The following is a 19,473-nucleotide window of genomic DNA, read 5'->3' as shown; positions in this document are numbered from 1 at the left end:
AAGACTTCAGGTCACTAGCTCGCACTGTCGGACTGATAATCGAGCAGGGGTTATGTCATAAACATTTAACAAATGCTACCAAGTCCAGGAAAGCCGTTGGCCTCTCTCAGAATTCTCAAAGCTGCTGTGCGTGCACAATGTTGAAAGTCAAAGAACAAACAGAAGAACTTGGAGTTCAGAGGGTCTCTAAGCACAACTGAAATCTTGTCACTGTCAACATGTGGGAAGCAAAGCAGCCAATTCGCACACAGCAAGCCCCGACAAGTAACATCGGTTGGATAGCCTACTTTCGGGATGGAGGTTGAAGGAAAACCATTGGCCAGGGCAGTGGAGAGAAAGCTCATCTTCACATGAAACTGCAGGTGGGTCCTTAAAGGCTCAAGAGAAAGACCACCTCGCCAACAGTGCCGCACTCCCACAGTACTGCAACGGACAGTCAGCCTAGATTCTGTGCTCATGTTTCTGCAGTGGGATTTGACCATACAACCTTCAAAGGTCAGACCTCAACCAACAAAATCCCAGCTGACACCTCAATGTTGCTTTTGACTGGCTATTTATTGAGGATTAAGGAAGCTTATGGACTGATAAAGCAGTGTATTGGAACATAGCAGAGTCAAAGATTATGAGAAGCCAACTACTCCTGCTCCTATTTCTTTTGCTCTGTATGGTAATTAGATTACTTACAGTGTGGAAACAGGCCCAACAAGTCCACACCGACCCATTGAAGAGCAACCCATCCATACCCACTCCCCTACATTTACCCCTTCACCTAACACTACAGGCAATTCAGCATGGCCAATTCACCTAACCTGCAAATTTTTGGACTGTGGGAGGAAACCAGAGCACCCGAAGGAAACACACGCAAACACGGGGAGAACGTACGAACTCCACACAAACAGTTCCCTGAGGCGGGAATTGAACCAGGGTCTCTGGTGCTGTGAGGCAGCAGTGCTAACCACTGTGCCACCGTGAATGCAATCAGGAAACCTGGAAAATGTATAATGTTCGATAGAGAATTGCTCAGTAACCATTTCCTGGATTGTTGTTAATATGGAGCTTAGATTAGGCAGGTTGATGCCTCTCTTTACACTGTTATGATCAGAGGTGATGATACTACTAGCTAATTCAGATGCCAGAATTAAACTTGGCTTGATAGAACATATATTTGCTTTTTACATTGGTTAATCTGGTCTTGAGCCAAATGTTCACATAAGGCTGTGGTTGTTATATGTTCAACAACAGAACCCTATCTGATTGCAGCAATAAGAGAACAACCAAACTCTGCAGGCATAAACGACACCTTAAATAGATCCTCACTTTGTTTTGCTGTTTAAGTTCCAATTGGCTTTCCAATACAGAGACTCCAGTACACAGTAATTTTCTTCCTTTCTCAACTCTTGAAGTTTCCACATAAATAAGGGAAGGCGATGGATTAGTGGTATTATCACTCGACTGTTAATCCCAAGGTCCAGCTGGGGTCTGGTTTCAAATCCTCAGGGAACTGTTTGTGTGGAGTTCGTACGTTCTCCCCGTGTCTGCGTGTGTTTCCTCCGGGTGCTCTGGTTTCCTCCCACAGTCCAAAAATTTGCAGGTTAGGTGAATTGGCCATGCTAAATTGCCTGTAGTGTTAGGTGAAGGGGTAAATGTAAGGGAGTGGGTATGGATGGGTTGCTCTTCAATGGGTTGGTGTGGACTTGTTGGGCCAAAGGGCCTGTTTCCACACTGAGTAATCTAATTACCATACAGAGCAAAAGAAATAGGATGGAATTGGAATCAAATTTTTAAAAATCTGGGATTAAGTGTCTCATGATGACCATGAAGCCATTGTCAATTGTCAGAAAAAAACCCATCTGGTTCACTATTGTCCTTGTAGAAAGGAAACTGCCACCCTTACCTGGTCTAGCCTACATGTAGCTCCAATGCCACAACAATGTGGTTGACTGTTAACTGCCCTCTGGGCAATTAGGGATAGGCAATAAATGCTGACATAGCCAGTGATGCTCTCATCCCGTGAATGAATGAATACAAACTGACACTTAGCATTTTGCAGAATCTATCAGGGATATCTGAAATTTCATTTTAATTCACTTGTGAGACGTATCATCAGCATTTAGTTCCTATCCATGTTGCCCTTGAGAAGGTGGTGGTCAGCTGCCTTCTTGAACCACTGCAGTCCATGGGCGGTAGGTTGACCCAAAATTCCCTTGTCAAAGTAGGGAACCTGTGGTTGTTATAAGTTAGTTCAGTGATAATTACGTGAGAATCTGACTATTGGTTAAAAAATGAAGAACCATTAATCAGTGTAACTGGAACTTTCTGTTGTGCAAGTTGAAATAAAACTCTGACTTGAAAAATATTTGCCTGGAACGTGTCTAACTAGCCTTTGATTTTGGTGTTTAATACAGTAGAACCCCTGAATCCACAGATTCGGTTTCCCCATTTTCAGTTATCCGCAGTTTACCACAACTCGAAAATATTACATGGAACATTCCAGAAACAATTCTGGGGGAACTGCCGGAGAGGTAAATTTCCATTTAAATGATAGGGTTCGCTACTATCCCCGGTTTCAGGCGTCCGCGGTAGGTCTTGGAACGTATCCCCCGCGGATATGCGGGGGGGCGCTCCCATACCTGTTATAGATGATGGTGCGCTGTTTGTCAGTCAAAGAATGAAACAGCATTATTCTAACCAAAAAGCGATCTGGATAAAACTTCAACAAGGTAGTCCCTTAGAAGACCATCACTTGGGGCGGCACATTGGCTCAGTGGTTAGCACTGCTGCCTCACAGCACCAGGCACTTGGGTTCGATTCCTGCCTCAGGCGACTGTCTGTGCGGAGTTTGCACATTCTCCCAGTGTTTGCGTGGGTATCCTTTGGGTGCTCCAGTTTCCTCCACAGTCCAAAGATGTGCAGGCCAGATGGATTGGCCATGCTGAATTGCCCGTCGTGTTAGGTGCATTAGTCAGAGGGAAACGGGTCTGGGTGGGTTACACTTCAGAGGCTCAGTGTGGACTTGTTGGGCCGAAGGGCCTGTTTCCACACTGTAGGGAATCTAAGAGCACGGAATGGAATTCAGTAGATTGTATGGAAGACTGGAGAAGTTCTATTTGGAAATTCTGCAGGCTGTGCTAGCACTTAAGTTATTTGACTATGCCAAAACATCAATCTAAGACAGACTTCTAGTTTTGGAGAGAGTTAATTTTTCAGATAAATAAACACTTCAAAAATAAATGTCAGAAGCATGAGAAATATTTCTTTCCTTCAGTGTTCATTAAGACAAATGGAGAAATCAGTCCCGTCAGTCAAACGGAGAACATAATGTTCATGGATGTCTAAAGGTCACAGGTGACTGTAATAAGAAAATCTTGGCTAACAGAAATGCTTTTGACAATTTTGAGAGGCAGTGAATACTTGAGACTTTCAATAAAAGAATGAGCCCTAGGAATGCCCAGAGTACCTTCAGTGTTTCAGGGCTGATTCAAAGTATCATAGCACAGGCGTCCCTTAGGATCCTGCACATAACTCGGTGTCTGCTTGTAGTTTATGAAGGCATTAGTTCAAGTTTAGTCACCGCCAAGTTCGTAGTATCATGAGCAGTTCAGCTGTGCAGAAGGTGAGGCCGAAGTGCGAACAATAGGGTTGGAGGTTCAGTCAGTCAGTGGAATGGACAGTCATTTCTGTGGCTATAGGTATGACTTCAAGATTAACTTGTTGCATTGGTGCCAGTGTCAGGGATGTCACAGAGTAGCTGCAGGGCACAGTCCTGGGGGAGGGTGAGCAGACAGAAATTGCAGTCTATATTGGTACCAGTGTGAAGGGGGATGTGGTCCTGCAATCAGAATTTAGGGAAATTCGTAAGCATATACTAAAGTGTAAAAATCTCCGCGTTACTCCTCGTGCCAGCTGTACGTGAGGACAGAACAGGAGGTTAAAGCAGATGAAAACAGAAATTACTGGAAAAGCTCAGCAGGCCTGGCAGCATCTGTGGAGAGAAATCACAGTTAACATTTCAGGTCAAGTGACCCTTTCTAAGAACTGATGGTAGCCAGGAAAATGTTGGTTTCTATGCAGAAGATAGGGTGGGGGAAGGGGGTAAGGAGTAAATGAGAGATGAGGATACAGCCCATAGAGAGAGAAGAGCAGTTGGATAAAGGAGTGAATAGTGATCCGGCTAGGAGGGTGAATAGCTTTAATGGGGACTGTTAGTGGCTAACAATGGGCTGCGTACAATAGCAGACTATATGATAACAAGGCCTGGTATGTGTGGGGTGGGGTGGGGGGGGGGAGGGGGGTTGAGGTAAGGACATGGGAGAGCTCAAGCCCTAAAAGTTACTAAACTCGATATTGAGTCCAGAAAGCTGCAAGGTACCCACGCGAAAAATGAGGTAATGTTCTTCCAGCTTGCACTGAGCTTAGGCTCTGATTTCTTGCCACAGATGCTGCTCGACCTGCTGAGCTTTTCCAGCATTTTTCGTTCTTGTTTCTGATACACACCATCCACAGTTCTTTCTAAGGCAGATGAATGGAAAGATGGCACAGGAGGGAGAGCTCTCAGTTCCTGGGGTACTGGGACTTGCTCTGGAGAACATATAAGAGCCAGGTAGGTTGGACTTAAACTGAGCTGGGGCTGAAACAATTCTGTGATTTCCAGCATCTGCACTTCTCCGGTTTTCATTTTGTTTGCAGTTGAGACTGATTTCCTTGCAGATTGTTTAGCTAGTGATGTTGCAAAGATTAACTCAGCGAACCAAGAGAGAACATTAAAGGGAAATACCAGAGTGCACAAAATAACTGAAGTTCCAGATACCACTGGGATAGGGAAGAGGAAGTCAATATGTGAAGTCAGCGTAAGGTAGGAAAAAATGTCTAAATCAGGGTTACTGTACGTCAATGCACGGAGTATAGCAAACAAGACTGGGGAGTTACAAGTATAGATTGACATGTGGAAATATAATATTCTGGTGATAACGGAGTCCAGGCTCGAAGAAGGATAAGACCATGTGGGAAACATTACGCAGAAGTGGGTACTGCAGATGCTGGAGATTAGAGTCAAGGTTAGAGTGATGCTGGAAAAGCCCTGGTTAAGGGCTTTTGCCCAAAACATTGATATTCCTGCTCCTCGGATGTTGCCTGACCTGCTGTGTTTTTCCAGCACCACTCTAATCTTGACTCGTGTTAAATATGGTAAAAACAATGACTGCAGATGCTGGAAACCAGATTCTGGATTAGTGGTGCTGGAAGAGCACAGCAGTTCAGGCAGCATCCAAGGAGCTTCGAAATCGACGCTTCGGGCAAAAGCCGTTCATAAGGAATAAAGGCAGTGAGCCTGAAGCGTGGAGAGATAAGCTAGAGGAGGGTGGGGGTGGGGAGAATTTCTCCCCACGCCCACCCTCCTCTAGCTTATCTCTCCACACTCTAGGCTCACTGCCTTTATTCCTGATGAAGGGCTTTTGCCCAAAACGTCGATTTCGCAACTCACTCCAAGAGGTAAGTTGTATTGCTGTGGGTGTCCCAGAGATGTTCCCTAAAGTGCTCTGCTAGGAGGCGCCCAGTCTCCCCAATGTAGAGGAGACTGCATCGGGAGCAACGGATGCAATAAATGATATTAGTGGATGCGCAAGTAAAACTTTGATGGATGTGGAGGGCTCCTTTAGGGCCTTGGATAGAGGCGAGGGAGGAGGTGTGGGCGCAGGTTTTACAGTTCCTGTGGTGGCAGGGGATTGCAAGTTTTCAGGAAAAAGATATGAAAGAAAGGAATGGGAGGGGGTAATGGTGTTGGTTAAAGGGTACATTGCAGTGTTGGAGAACGAAGCTATCCCCTGAGGGTTCACAGACACAATCAAACTGACTGGAGCTAAAGCACAAAACCCGGGTACAGTTACATTATTCAGTATAATCCAAAGAGCATGCAACATTACCTGGCAATTTTCTTTGTGGAGACTGGCAAACAATTCTTGTCCAGTTTTCCTCTGCACGTCCATAACAGTGGTGAAATCCTACACAGGGACAGAAGCAGGACAAGCTGTGTCATCCAGCCAGAAAAAACAAATTCAAAACATAACTAAAAATCACACAGCACCAGGTTATAGTCCAACAGGTTTACTTGGAAGTACTAACTTTCGGAACGCTGCTCCTTCATTAGGTGGTTGTGGAGTTTAAGATCATGCTCACGGAATTTATAGCCAAAGGAGTCCAGTCTCATGGAGATCTGATACAGTAAACAATCTTAGATCAAAACTTTCTTCTTGTAGAATGGATTATCCTGGTTTCCTTTCTTTGATATGTAAATCCTCGAACTTCTTTGAAATGACATTCTCAACTTTTTAAACAATGGGTGTGAAGTCTGTCTGTATCCCAGTGTATGTCAGACTGACAAACCCTCTGTATAGTTTTACAGAGTTTTACAAGGAATCATGCAGTTTTGGAGCAAAATAAAATGTAATTCTGCAAAATCAAATTCACCCCACAACTTTATATGTGTGTGCAGGTAGGAGCAACAGACTGAGTACACGGGTGTGGGTGTGAGTGCGCGAGTGTGTGCATGTGTAGGTGAGAGTGCGGGGGGTGTATGTGTGTGCATACGAGAGAGTGGTTGTGTGTGGGAAGGTGAGAGAGAGATAGATAGAGAAAGAGAGATAGAGAGAGAGATAGAGAGAGAGAGATAGAGAGAGAGATAGAGAGAGAGATAGAGAGAGAGAGAGAGATAGAGAGAGAGATAGAGAGAGAGTGTTGTGCAGTGAGATCACCTGTAATGTGACATGAACCCAAGGTCCCGGTTGATGCCATCCCCATGGATACCGAACTTTGCTATCAGCCTCTGTTCAACCACTCTGCGTTGTTGCTTGTCCCAAAGTCCACGTTGGAGGGTGATCATCCGAATGTTCGAGACCAAACGTCCTGGACCACTGAATTATTCCCCGACTGGGAGGGAACACTCCTGCCTGGTGATTGTTATGCCACATCCAATGTCACAGCATCTGCTCGGTCTCACCAACATACCATGTCTCAGGGCATTCTTGCCTGCAGCATATGAGATAGACTATGTTGTCCAAATCATATGAGTACTCACCGCATATACGGTGGGAGGTGTCCCCACGTGTAATGGTGTTACCAGTGTCGATACTCTGACATGTTTTGCAGCGGCTGATATGGCAGGGTTATATAGTGTTGTTGTCCTGAAGGCTGGGCAGTTTGCTCCCAAATCATGAACTGATTAAGGTTTGGTTGTTGTTTAAAGGTGAGACGTGGAGGCATGGGGAAGGTCTTGGCGAGGTGCTCTTCCTCATCTTCCTCATGTGTTGCAGGTTGCGAAAAACAGAGCGCAGTTGTTCAGCTCCTGTGTCTGTCTCCTGAGGAGGTTATTATGAGGCACGTCGGAACTGACGGTCGATGAGTTGAGCATCGTACCCTGTTCTTATGAGGTCATTCTTGAGTACTTTCCAGTGTCCATTCACATTCCTCCTTATCTGAACAGGTCCTGTGTACATGGAGAGCTTGTCTGTAGGGGTTGGCTGCTTTAATATGTTTCAGGTGGAAGCTAGAGAAGTGTAGCATCTTGAGGTTATCCGTGGATTTGCGGTACAGCAAGGTGCTGAGGTGCCCGTCCTTGATGAAGATGCATATGTCCAAGAGTGAGACAGATACTCAAGAGGAGCCCATGGTGAGCTTAATGGTGGGATGAAACAGGTTGATATTACTGTGTAGTTGTTTCAGTGACTCCTCACCATGGGTCCAGAGGAAGAAAATGTCATCAATGTACCTGGTGTATAATGTTGGTTGGAGGTCATTTTCAGCAAAGAAGTCTTGACTGAACTTGTGCATGAAAATGTTGGCATATTGGGGTGCAAATTTGGTCCCACAGCTGTTCCGTGTATCTGGATGAAGAACTAGGTGTTAAAGGTGAAAATGTTGCAGTCCAGGATGAAACGGATGAGTTGTAGGACGGACATCAGAAATGCAGTTGTTGGCATTTGTCTGTAAACTCAAACTATACAGAGGGTTTGTCAGTCTGACACAGCATTGGGACACAGACAGACTCCACATCTATTGTTTAAAAAGCTGAGCTAACTTGAGAATGTCATTTCAAAGAAGTTTGAGGATTTACATATCAAAGAACAGAAACCAGCATATCCCATTTTCAAAGATGAAAGTTTTAATCTAAGATTGTTTACTGTATCAGATCTCCATGACACTGGACTCCTTTGGCTATAAATTCCGTGAGCATGATCTTAAACTCCACAACAACCTGAAGGAGCAGCGCTCCGAAAGCTAGTGCTTCCAAATATACCTGTTGGGCTATAACCTGGTGTTTTATGATTTTTAACTTTGTTCACCCCAGTCCAACATTGGCACCTCCAAGTCATAGAAACATAACTCGACGTGAATGGATGAAAATCTCTTACTGAAAACCGGGAAATAATCATGTGGTCTGAGCCTTCTCTTTGGAGGTCCATGCAAAACTGGGTGCCCTTTCTCATTTTGCACTGGTTCAGTTAGTGTCACCCTTGTCTGCAGGCAAGCACTCCTGAGGCCTGAACACTATATCAATGCTGATCTATTACAGTGCAGTACCAAAGGAGTACCAGAGGTACCACCTTCTGTCCGAGATACTCATCCAAGAATGCTTTTGGTCTCTCAAGTCAACAGAAAAGATCCCATGGCAATAATTGCAAAACAGAGAGAGGGTCAGAGAGCTCTTCATGGTGTCCTGACTAATGTTTATTCCTCCACCAGTGACAAGTTTGTTGTGCCATTACCATATAGCTGGCAGTCGGAACTTGCTGAGCTGCTTTCCATTACAACTGCCAAAGGAATGGGAGCAGGAGGAGACGACAAGTCTCCTCAAATCTGCTCTATCTTTCAACAAGATCATGGTTAATGTCTGACCATGAATTTTCTCTGTCCCTCGTTACCCATGATTCTCTTCACATCACGCTCTCTAAACCTTTTCACGATCTGACCCTATTGCAATGGCCTCAGATGCCATGTGACCCCAGGGATGGGGTGTGGGGCATGGTGGGGGAGGCTTCAGCTGCTGGGTGGAAGGCAGGACATCTTTTAGCCCCTCGGGAGGGGTGCGGGAGTTGGTAGCTCATTGGGGATTCATGGAAAGCAGCTCCGAACAGTGGAAATTGTTTAAACTGCAGGAAATTTTCCACTGTTTTGGCAGAAGCAACCAGGCCTCAAAGACCTGCTCAGTTGGCCACGCCAACAAATTAAACAAAAGAAAGGATTTTAAGATTGGCTTCCTAGTCAATGGCATTTACTCCCTACTCCCTACTCCAGAGAGCCATTGAAGGTAATGTTCCCAAAATCTCATCTTATGACCCCACTGCAGAGTGGGATACAGAGAACCTACTCAAGGTTCCAAAATTAGATTGATTTCAGTCTTGAATATACTCAACGACTGTGCATTCATCCTACAGCAACAAAGAGAATTCCAAATACTCACAGCCCTCAGAGTAAAGACATTTCTCATCTCCATATGTCATGGTCAAATCCTTGTCCTGAGTCTATGATCCTAATTCAAGGTTGTTATACCAGCCCATGTCACAACAGAGACAACACTACTTCATTTCATTGTAAAGCATTTTGAGATGCCCCAAAGTCTAAGAATGCAAATCTTCCTTCTTTTACACTACCCGAGAGACAGCTAGAAGTACACCTCACACATCTAACCTAATTGAAGTCCTCTTCCCACTCTGAATCTACATATGCTTATCCCAAAGAATGTCATGTCATTATATTAATATGTACATCATAATACCTCTGGACTTGTAATAATATTGTAAATGCTGTGTTCATGAATGAACCAGCACGGGGCTAAACTTCAAGACTGACTCCAGGGGTGAATTTGTACTTGCAGAGTTACATTGTACTTTGCTCAAAAACTGCATGAATTCATGTAAAACTCTGTTATCTCACTTTTTAGATTAGAATCAATCTAAGCATCATGGCATAGACAGAGAACACAGGGGGCTAACACCTTCACCATACTGTCTAGCTAACACCAATTGTTACAGTTAACCTGAGAATGCAACTTTTTAAAAAACGTTTTGTGATTTACACATGAAAGAAGTGAAACTATCATGGTATTTGAACTGATGAAAGACTCAGCAGACAATCAAGGTACTTTTAAATGTATAATTTCAGTTACATCACATTAAATTTTTGCGATAAATTCTATGCCTTACAATTGTGTCCTCCACAACCACCTGATGAAGGAGCGTCGCTCTGAAAGCTAGTGCTTCCAATTAAACCTGTTGGACTATAACCTGGTGTTGTGTGATTTTTAACTTTGTACACCCCAGTCCAACACCAGCATCTCCAAATCCAGATAGGTTAGTATACTAGGAATCATAGAATTGCAGAATAGATACATTATACAATTCAACAATTTGGCCGATTCCAAGTGTAGCATCCTGCTCCCGACATGAATAACCGAAATACTTCCCCCATCCACCAACCTCCCCTGGGTGTTTGCATTCAATGTAAATGAAATCAAACATTTTTACCTACAGTACAATGCTCTCTCTGCCAAATTCAGTAAAGGGCTGAGGGACTGACAGGGTTTAACTTAGTTTAATATTTTTGATATATAACCAACATGAAATAAATCCACATTACTCACATACCTCCTTGTCCTTGTGGAGTTAGCAGTCAATAAAATAAAACAGCTTTATGCTTAGCGTGCGACACATTATTTAGGTGTATGCAAGGTGTGCTAGGATTAAGAAACAATGACGTGTGGATTTCACTAATCCATATCCTCCATAATTTGGAAAATATTAATCAAGTCACTTATATTTATAGCAATAAAGCGATCCTGGAAGGCTAAGAGGGCAGTAACTGGGGAATTCAACTGGGGAATAAAACCACGATCCAGAATGATTAGGAAACATTGATTTGAGGTAAGTGCATATTGCTATCTCCAAGTTGTTGCCCTGATTTCACTTCTGTGCATATTTGATGAATTAGGAAGCCCGCGCACACAGAATGTCAAAATTGACAGCAGAACTAATACAAGGGATGGAAGTGAACCACTGCATGTTTGTAATCCCTTGATTATGCAGCATGATGTATCTGAGTACTTACATGGAGTTAAACACCATAAACTCAAAAGTCCCTGTACACATTCTGGAATCATAAAGGTATGATGTCTCAATACAAGCCAGATTCTGCATTGCTACAACTGATACTTTAAACAACGGGGCACATATGTAACAAGAACAATTAAATCTGCTGCCTCAGAAAGACAGCCAACATAATCAAAAACCCCTCCCAACCTCATCCATCGAGCAGAAGGTACCAAAGCTTAAACACATGGACCAACAGATTCAAGGACAGCTTCTTCCCTGCTGTTAGTAGACTTCTGAATGGACCCCTCAAATTTTAAATTTAATGTTAATCTCACCCTTGGTGCAGCTTCTCTGCAGCTGCAACATTGTATTCCTCACTTTGTATGACACGATCTGTCTGTACTGCACACAAAACAAAACTTTTCACTGTACGCAGGTACATGCAACAATAACAAATCAAAACAACTAAACAAGAAAGCAGTCCAACAAAGCATACTACACAACATACACGTTTACCCATTTCCTTATAAATAGGACGCGTAAAACAATCACACTGAATGTGTATCACAGTCCTGTTTTTCATTCCATTCTTAACAATTGGAGTATTCCAATTACAAATGAAATAAAAAGTATTTCCAAACAAAGGCAGAACTAAAAGTTTGGCAATACAACATTGCACTCAGTATAAATCAGAATGCTACGTGTGAGAAAAAAAGTGACAATCTTGACTATGTTCTAATTTTGACATACATTCTTTTTTTAGTACAGTGGCTTTCTATCAGTATAAAAGCAGACACAAATACAATTATATCCACCCTGCTGTGCGGAAACACAGAACATGGTTAGTACAGATGCTTGCTGGAGAATGGCCAACTCCAGATACCCCACTGTTCAGTTATAGTCATTAGCAGCGCACAGCAGGAAATGCCTGCGCAACATGAAGGCAGTGATTATATTTTGTTTGTTTACAGGATCATTAAGCTTTTAGTCACAGCAATACTCTGACAAAACATTATTGTTACTTAACTGAAACTCTCATGGAATTAACCCATCAAACAAATATGAACATTGGGCCAAGGAAAGGCCTGTATGGCTAAGTTGATAATGTCATTCAAGGTCATTCCTTGTTACTGAGCCATTCAATCATTTTTGCTGATGAAGTATCATTATAACTTGTTTGCTGCCACTAAACTGATAATGTCAGAGCATCTCCTGCTTTAAATTTAAACTGATGTCTTCGTAATGCACTCGGAAGAAAGCAATATTATCTTGCTAAACAGTGTATAATCCCAACTTTTTTCCGCTTAACATATGAGGAATGTTTGGGGACTCTTGGTTTATACTCAATGAGGTTTAGAACGATAAGGGGCATCTAATTGAAACATACAGAATATTGAATGGCCTGGACAGAGCAGATGTTGGGAAGATGACTCCACTGGTAGGAGAGACTAGGACCCAAGGGCAGAGCCTTGGAGGAAAGGGAACAGATGAAGAGAAACATCTTTGTCCACACAGTAATGAATTGTTGGAATTCATCACCACAGAAGACTGTGGAGGCCAGGTGATTGAATATATTTAAGATGGAGGTAGACAGGTTCTTCAGTATCAAGGGGATCAAGGGTTACAGGGAGAAAGTAGGAGAATGGTGTTGAGAAATGTATCAGCCATGACTCAATGAGCTAAACGGCCTAATTTCTGCTCCTATGTCTTATGGACTTATGGATGTTTTTGTGTTTCAGGAAAGTTAAAGTGGAAACGGCCATACAAAAGTTTATAAAACTTTTGGGCGGCACGGTGGCACAGTGGTTAGCACTGCTGCCTCACAGCGCCTGAGACCCGGGTTCAATTCCAGCCTCAGGCGACTGACTGTGTGGAGTTTGCACGTTCTCCCCATGTCTGCGTGGGTTTCCTCCGGGTGCTCCGGTTTCCTCCCACAGTCCAAAGATGTGCAGGTCAGGTGAATTGGCCATGCTAAATTGTCCGTAGTGTTAGGTAAGGGGTAAATGTAGGGGTATGGGTGGGTTGCGCTTCGGCGGGTCGGTGTAGACTTGTTGGGCCGAAGGGCCTGTTTCCACACTGTAATGTAATGTAATCTAATCTAATCTAATGAGGGGTATAGATAGAGTTAATGGGAGGTATCTTTTCCCTTGGATGGGGCATTTCAAGACTTGGGGGCACGGCTTTCAGGTGAGAGGAGAGTAATTTTAAAAAAATGAGAGGCAACTTTTTTTAAACACAGAGGTTGGTTCGCATGTGGAATGAACTTTCTGAGGAAGTGGCAGATGTGGGTACAATTACAACATTTAAAAGACATTTAGATCAGTACATGAATAGGAAAGGTTTGGAGGGATATGGACCAGGAGTGAGCAGGTGGGACTAGTTTAGTTTGGAATTAGGTTTGGACTGGTTGGACCGAAGAGTCCGTTTCTGTGCTGTATGACTCTATCACTATGATTCTAGAAGGCTCTTCCACTGTTATCTATTTGCAAAGTTGAAAAATATTGAAAGAAATATTGATGTTCCACAGTACATCAAAGCAGAGACAGCTCAATTTCAGCCAATGGTCTTGCAATCCCTTATTCACAGACCTCAACTCCATATGGCCCCAGCCTCCAAGAGAACATAATCCCACTCATGAACCTCATGCAGGTCAGTTCTGTTTGTGCTAATGGCAGAATGTACTGTTCTCCCATCCTACAATGTGATGGCATCGGGGCATTTAATCAGACCCAAGGGGAGTAGGAGGGGACCCAACGTGTTCCCTGATTAAATCCATCCTTCTTATCCCATTGGCAATTGAGGCCATAGAGGCCTCTTCCCACCACACTGGTATACCCCAGCACCAGGGTGGGAGACTCACCATGCAGGGAGTACAACAAGCAAACCCTCGTGTGTAGCATGGTGGCCTAGTAGTCAGCACTTGATTCCACTCTCGGCCGACTGGAGTTTGCACATTCTCCCAGTGTCTGCGTGGGTTTCCTCCTGGTTTCCTCCCACAGTCCAAAGATGTGGTGGTTAGGTGAATTGGCCATGCTAAATTGTCCATAGTGTCAAGGGATGTGCATGCTAAGTGGATTAAATGCAGGGATAGGGTGAATCTGGGTGAGATGCTATTTGGAGAGTCAGTGTGGACTTGATGGGCCAAACGACCTGCTTCCACACTGTAGGGATTCTATGGTTCTACATGATCTGTCTCCACAGTGACAGTGCTGAGCAACTGTGAGTTGCCAACAACAGACTGAACAAAAATCTTCAGCAGCTTTCACATGCTCCTACGCTGCTTTAATTAACAGGGCATCTTTGGTGCACAGTGTGGTTTGCTATATGTGCTTTGCCCAAAGACAGATCCTTCTCTCATGGTCCTCAGGGTAGCATCCTGAATCAAACTATCCTCTACTCCTTCATTAATGACCACCGTTTCATCGCAACATGAATGCTGAGATGTTCATTAATGTTTGCACAATGTTCAGCACCATTTCTAACTCATCAGATAATGAAGCAACCTCGATAGCATCATTCCTGTTGCTTTGGAGATTTTATTTTAATGGATATAAAGTCTTTCCTATCAAGAAAAAAAACAATGATGTCTCCAGCTGGTCACTGGGAAGATCTTTAGTCCAAAGATGTGCAGGTTAGGGGTGGATTGGCCATGCTAAAAATCACCCAGTAGTGTCCAAGGATGTGCAGGTTAGGTGAGTTAGCTACAGTGAAAACCCCCATGCTGGGTTACAGGGATGGGGGAGGGAGTTGGGTCTGAGTGGGATAGTCTTTGGAGAGTCACTGTAGACTCAATAGGCTGAATGGCCACTTCCTGCACTATAGGGATTCCAGCTAACAAGACCATTGTAACCCATAGGGAGCAGATGATCAGATTCTTAGCCTGGAAAGATATAAAACTTTAAGTCTAACGGGTTGACCACTGCTCAAGACAGTTTCTCTCAAGATATGTTCCTTTCCACAAGGAGGAAAGGGCCGTCAAAATAGAAACATCCTTACCACATTGTAATCATGGGATCATACAGTGGCATGAAATACTCCATTCATACCCACTTTTGGTACTGAGTAAGCCAGCAGTCTATGATTGGTAACATTTATGAAGCAGAGTTCAGACTGTCGCCAGGGAGCAACAACACAATTCTGCCCAGCAATAAGGGACGGGCTAATTGCAAGATTTTTAATAGGTCACACTGACAATTTGATGGATACTGCAGAGGGGTTCAAGGTACAGTCAGGTGAGAGGAGGTGAGAATGAGGGAAACGGAGATTCCACATTAGAAGTATTGCGGTTAGCTTTACTGCTGGAGAAACAGCCGAATTAAATGGACTGTGTGATGTGGATTCAGAGAGGAGTCAGATGGCTCTGTGATGTTATAAATGAACTCGACGAACAGTTCTGGGAGTCAGTAGGTCACCAAGTGTCAGAGTCAGGATTCAGAAGTAATCCTGGGTAGCTGGAAAAGTGGGAAGGCCACTAGGTCTGTGTTGGGTGAAGCCATGATGAGCTGAGAAGAAGCCTGGGAGCAGCTGAGGTAGCATACCATTGATGTTGCTGAACTGGATTGAAACTTGAGGGAAAAACCAAGGGCAGGACTTGCTCAGTGGAGCTAGTTGTTGGTGAAGAGCTGGAGCTCTACTCATAAAGATGTACTGCAGAGTAGTGTCAGAGTCCAAGGAAGCTTTCAACCCAGGAATCTAAAAGAGAGCAGTCATTGAGGTAGTCCATGATGGAGGGATTTTTGAGAGGGCGTTTGAAAGCCAAACCAGAAACGAAAAATTGTGATTGCTTGGGAAGTTTAATGAAACTTGATCACCCACCATGTCATTGATGTTTATTACCCAAATGAACCATATGTTCATTCTGGGTGGTAGAACAGAGGTTCCACATATTCTGAATTGGCCAAAAGTTATATGGTAAAGTTTACTGCTGTTTGATCAAAACCACAGAACCTTGCTACTTCATTCTCTTAGGAAGTTCCTGCTCATATTTTGACTACTTAAACTTTCATTATGATCTGGCTAGGGATTTTTATCACATTCTGAAACAACAGTCATTGTAAAACAGCATATCTTCACTTATCGTAAGTAACACCACTCGGAATTATCCCATGTAATACACGTGGGTAGCTCAGTAGTGCTTCTGTATTCAACCAATACTCACTTACATAGTGCCTCTATATTAGTTTCATCTCTTTCCTAACTGTTGTTAAAATTGACTTTTGAGCAATCATTATTTATTACCAGAATTCTCATGGTGGCTTCAATACTGTTCTAAAAATGCCCTATTCTTACTATCAGTTTAATTTAGATAAACATGAGGTGCTGCATTTTGGAAAGGCAAATCAAAGCAGGACTTATACACTTAATGGTAAGGTCCTGGAGAGTGTTGCCAAACAAAGAGACCTTGGAGTGCACGTTCAGAGTTCCTTGGAAGTAGAGTCGCAGATAGATAGGATAGTGAAGAAGGTGTTTGATATGCTTTCCTTTATTGGTCAGAGCATTGAATGTAGGAGTTGGGAGGTCATGTTGTGGCTGAACAGGACACTGGTTAGGCCACTGTTAAGATACTGCATGCAATTCTGGTTTCCCTGCTATAGGAAGGATGTTGTGAAACTTGAAAAGGGTTCAGAAAAGATTTGCAAGAATGTTGCCAGGGTTGGAGGATTTGAGCCATAGAGAGAGGCTGAATAGACTGGGGCTGTTTTCCCCGGTGCAGCAGAGGATGATGGGTGACATTATAGAGGTTTATAAAATCATGAGAGGCATGGATAGGATAAATAGACAAGGTCTTTTCCCTGCAGTGGGGAGTCCAAAATGAGAGGGCATAGGTTTAGGGTGAGAGGGGAAAGATTTAAAAGGGACCAAAGGGACAACATTTTCACACAGAGGGTGGTGTGTGTATGGAATGATCTGCTAGAGTTGTTGTTGGAGGCTGGCACAATTACAATATTTAAGGATTGCAAGGGTTATGGGCCAAATGCAAGCAAATCAGACTAGGATATCTGGTTAGGATGGACAAGTCGGACCAAAGGATCTGTTTCCGTGCTGTACGTCTCTATTCTTCTAAGACTGTAAAATATCTTCACTTTTATACTGCAAAGAGAAAGTTAAACATTGCACAAGATTTTCCCAAGGAGTGTATGCCATCCTCAGAGAACGCATGAGAATTAGACAGTAGCCCCACTTCATAACTGTCAGCCAAAACACTTAGCACATCCTTATGTGGTTTCAACTTGACATGTTTAAAAAACATGCAACACAATTCAGAGCACACTTGCTCAAAATGTGTCCAGGCAAATGTTATGAGATCATATTGCAGATTCACTTGAAGTGCTGTATACCTGTAGCTACTGACAAAGCAAAGTTTTATAATGTTGCTGGAGAGGTTACTGAGCCCTTACTGCTTCCCACCCAGCTATGTCAGCTTTGAAGCTGATTTGTTTCTGTTCTTGTCTTGCTTGTGGTTTCCTACCTTGCTAGGGCGTGTGATTTATTTTCACAAATGGATTTCCTTCCTCAGCACTTAACTACCCTTAGAAATTTCATCTTGATCCTCCGTTCCATTTACAATCACGGATAGCTCATTTGATGCCACTGACCTCCACTCAAATTCATTTCGACTGCTTTGGATACGTTGATAGATCATCCTTTGCTAACTTTCTTCAAATGATTAAATGCAACATCAGGAATAGCATATTATTTCCTCCACATCATACATCCTGACTTGGATATGGATCTCCAGGTCCTCGTTGGTACTGGGTCAAACGTGGCCTTGAAATCACTTTGGGAGTGTCATCACCACAAGGACTGCAGTGGTCAAATGACAATGTCCACCATAACCACCATCACAGGGCAACTAGCAATGGACGATAATCACAAAGCAATGACAAAGCTGAAATACGTAACACAGACATGACAAGAATAGCCTCCTTTTGCAATATAACTATTATATGGTTGTCTACATTCTTAACCGGATTGCATTAACTCCCTCAAGCTTTCTCCCCCCCAACAGCATCAACTCCACACACACACACTAAAAAGACAATATTCTGTGGATGCTGCAAATCTGAAACAAACAGAACAGTGGAGATGTTCAGCAGGTCTGGCAGCATTTGTGTAGAGAGAACCACAGAGTTAATATTCTTGAGTCTGTTATGGCTCTTCTTTAGAACTCTTAAGCCAGAAGTGCTGAGTGGATGATCCATCTCGCCTTCTTCCAGTGCTCCCTGGCATCGCAGATGCCAGCGTTCAGTCAATTCGAGTCACTCCATGTGATATCAAGAAACTTTTAAAGGCACTGGATACTGCAAAGGTTATGGGCAATGATAACATTCTGGCAATATTATTGAATAACTGTGCTCTAGAACTGGGAGTGCTGTAACCAAGCTGCTCCACTGTCAACATTGGCATCTATCCGACAGCATGGAAAATTATCCAGGTATGCCCTGACCGAACAAGGCGAATCCAATTTTATAAATCTTTACTCCATCAGCAAAGGCAGTCATTGAACAATGTTTTCTTGAGGTACTTACTTCGCAATAAACTGCTCAAAGACACTCAGGTTGGGAAATACCAGGGCTACTCAACTTCTGACTTCATTACAGTCTCAGTCCAATTATGGACAGAAGAGCTGAACTCCAGAGGGGAGGCGAGTGTGATTTCTTTTCACTTAAAGCAGCATTTGACTGATTCTGGCATCAAGGGGGATCAGGGAACTCTCCAGCAATTTGTGTCATACCTAGCAGAAAGGAGGTTTTTTTTGTCCCTGTTAGTGGTCAATCATCTCAGCTCCAGGAATTCCTCAGGGTAGTATCCTAGACCTAACCATCGCCTGCTGCTTCATCAAACACCTTACTTCCATCGTAACAGGATGTCCCCTGATATTGTCATAATGTTCAGCACCATTGGTGACTCCTCAGATAATGAAGCAGCCTGTCTCCATATGTGTTAAGATCTTTACAACATCCAAGCTTAGCCTGATAAGTGTGATTAATGACTACGCCCAACAAGTGCAGAGCAATAACAATCTCCATCAGTAGTGAATCCCACCATTTTAATGTGGAATTCAGTGTGGCATTACCATTGTTAAACCCTCACTCATCCTAGAGATTATTGTTGCCAAAATCTGAAGTGGACTAGCCATAAAGAGAGATATACCCATTAGACCATAAGACATAGGAGCAGAAATTAGGCTATTCAATCCATCGAGTCTTCTCCACCATTCAATCATGGCTGATAAGTTTCTCATCCCACTTCTTCCCCATAACCCTGGATCATCTTGGCAATCAAGAACCTATCTATCTCAGTCTTAAATATATTCAACGACCTGGCCTTCTGTGGCAATGAATTCCATAGACTCACTGCTCTCTGGCTGAAGATGTTTCTCCTTATCTCTGTT

At 43.3% G+C, this 19,473-nt stretch overlaps 1 protein-coding gene across 3 annotated transcripts in view; it reads right to left on the bottom strand.

Moving 5' to 3' along the window:
* Positions 1 to 19,473, bottom strand: part of wdfy4 (WDFY family member 4) — a 318,819-nt gene that overhangs the window by 142,199 nt on the left and 157,147 nt on the right. For all 3 annotated transcript variants that reach the window (XM_043678828.1, XM_043678827.1, XM_043678830.1), the window contains exon 40: positions 5,919 to 5,996. In XM_043678828.1, the coding sequence (XP_043534763.1) occupies positions 5,919 to 5,996 (78 nt within the window). The remainder of the gene's footprint in view (positions 1 to 5,918; positions 5,997 to 19,473) is intronic.

The sequence above is a fragment of the Chiloscyllium plagiosum genome, chromosome 38 (assembly GCF_004010195.1).
Source record: "Chiloscyllium plagiosum isolate BGI_BamShark_2017 chromosome 38, ASM401019v2, whole genome shotgun sequence".
Taxonomy (NCBI): domain Eukaryota; kingdom Metazoa; phylum Chordata; class Chondrichthyes; order Orectolobiformes; family Hemiscylliidae; genus Chiloscyllium; species Chiloscyllium plagiosum.
The sequence above is the reverse complement of the archived record's forward strand: the minus strand, read 5'-3'. Positions and strand labels throughout refer to the sequence as shown.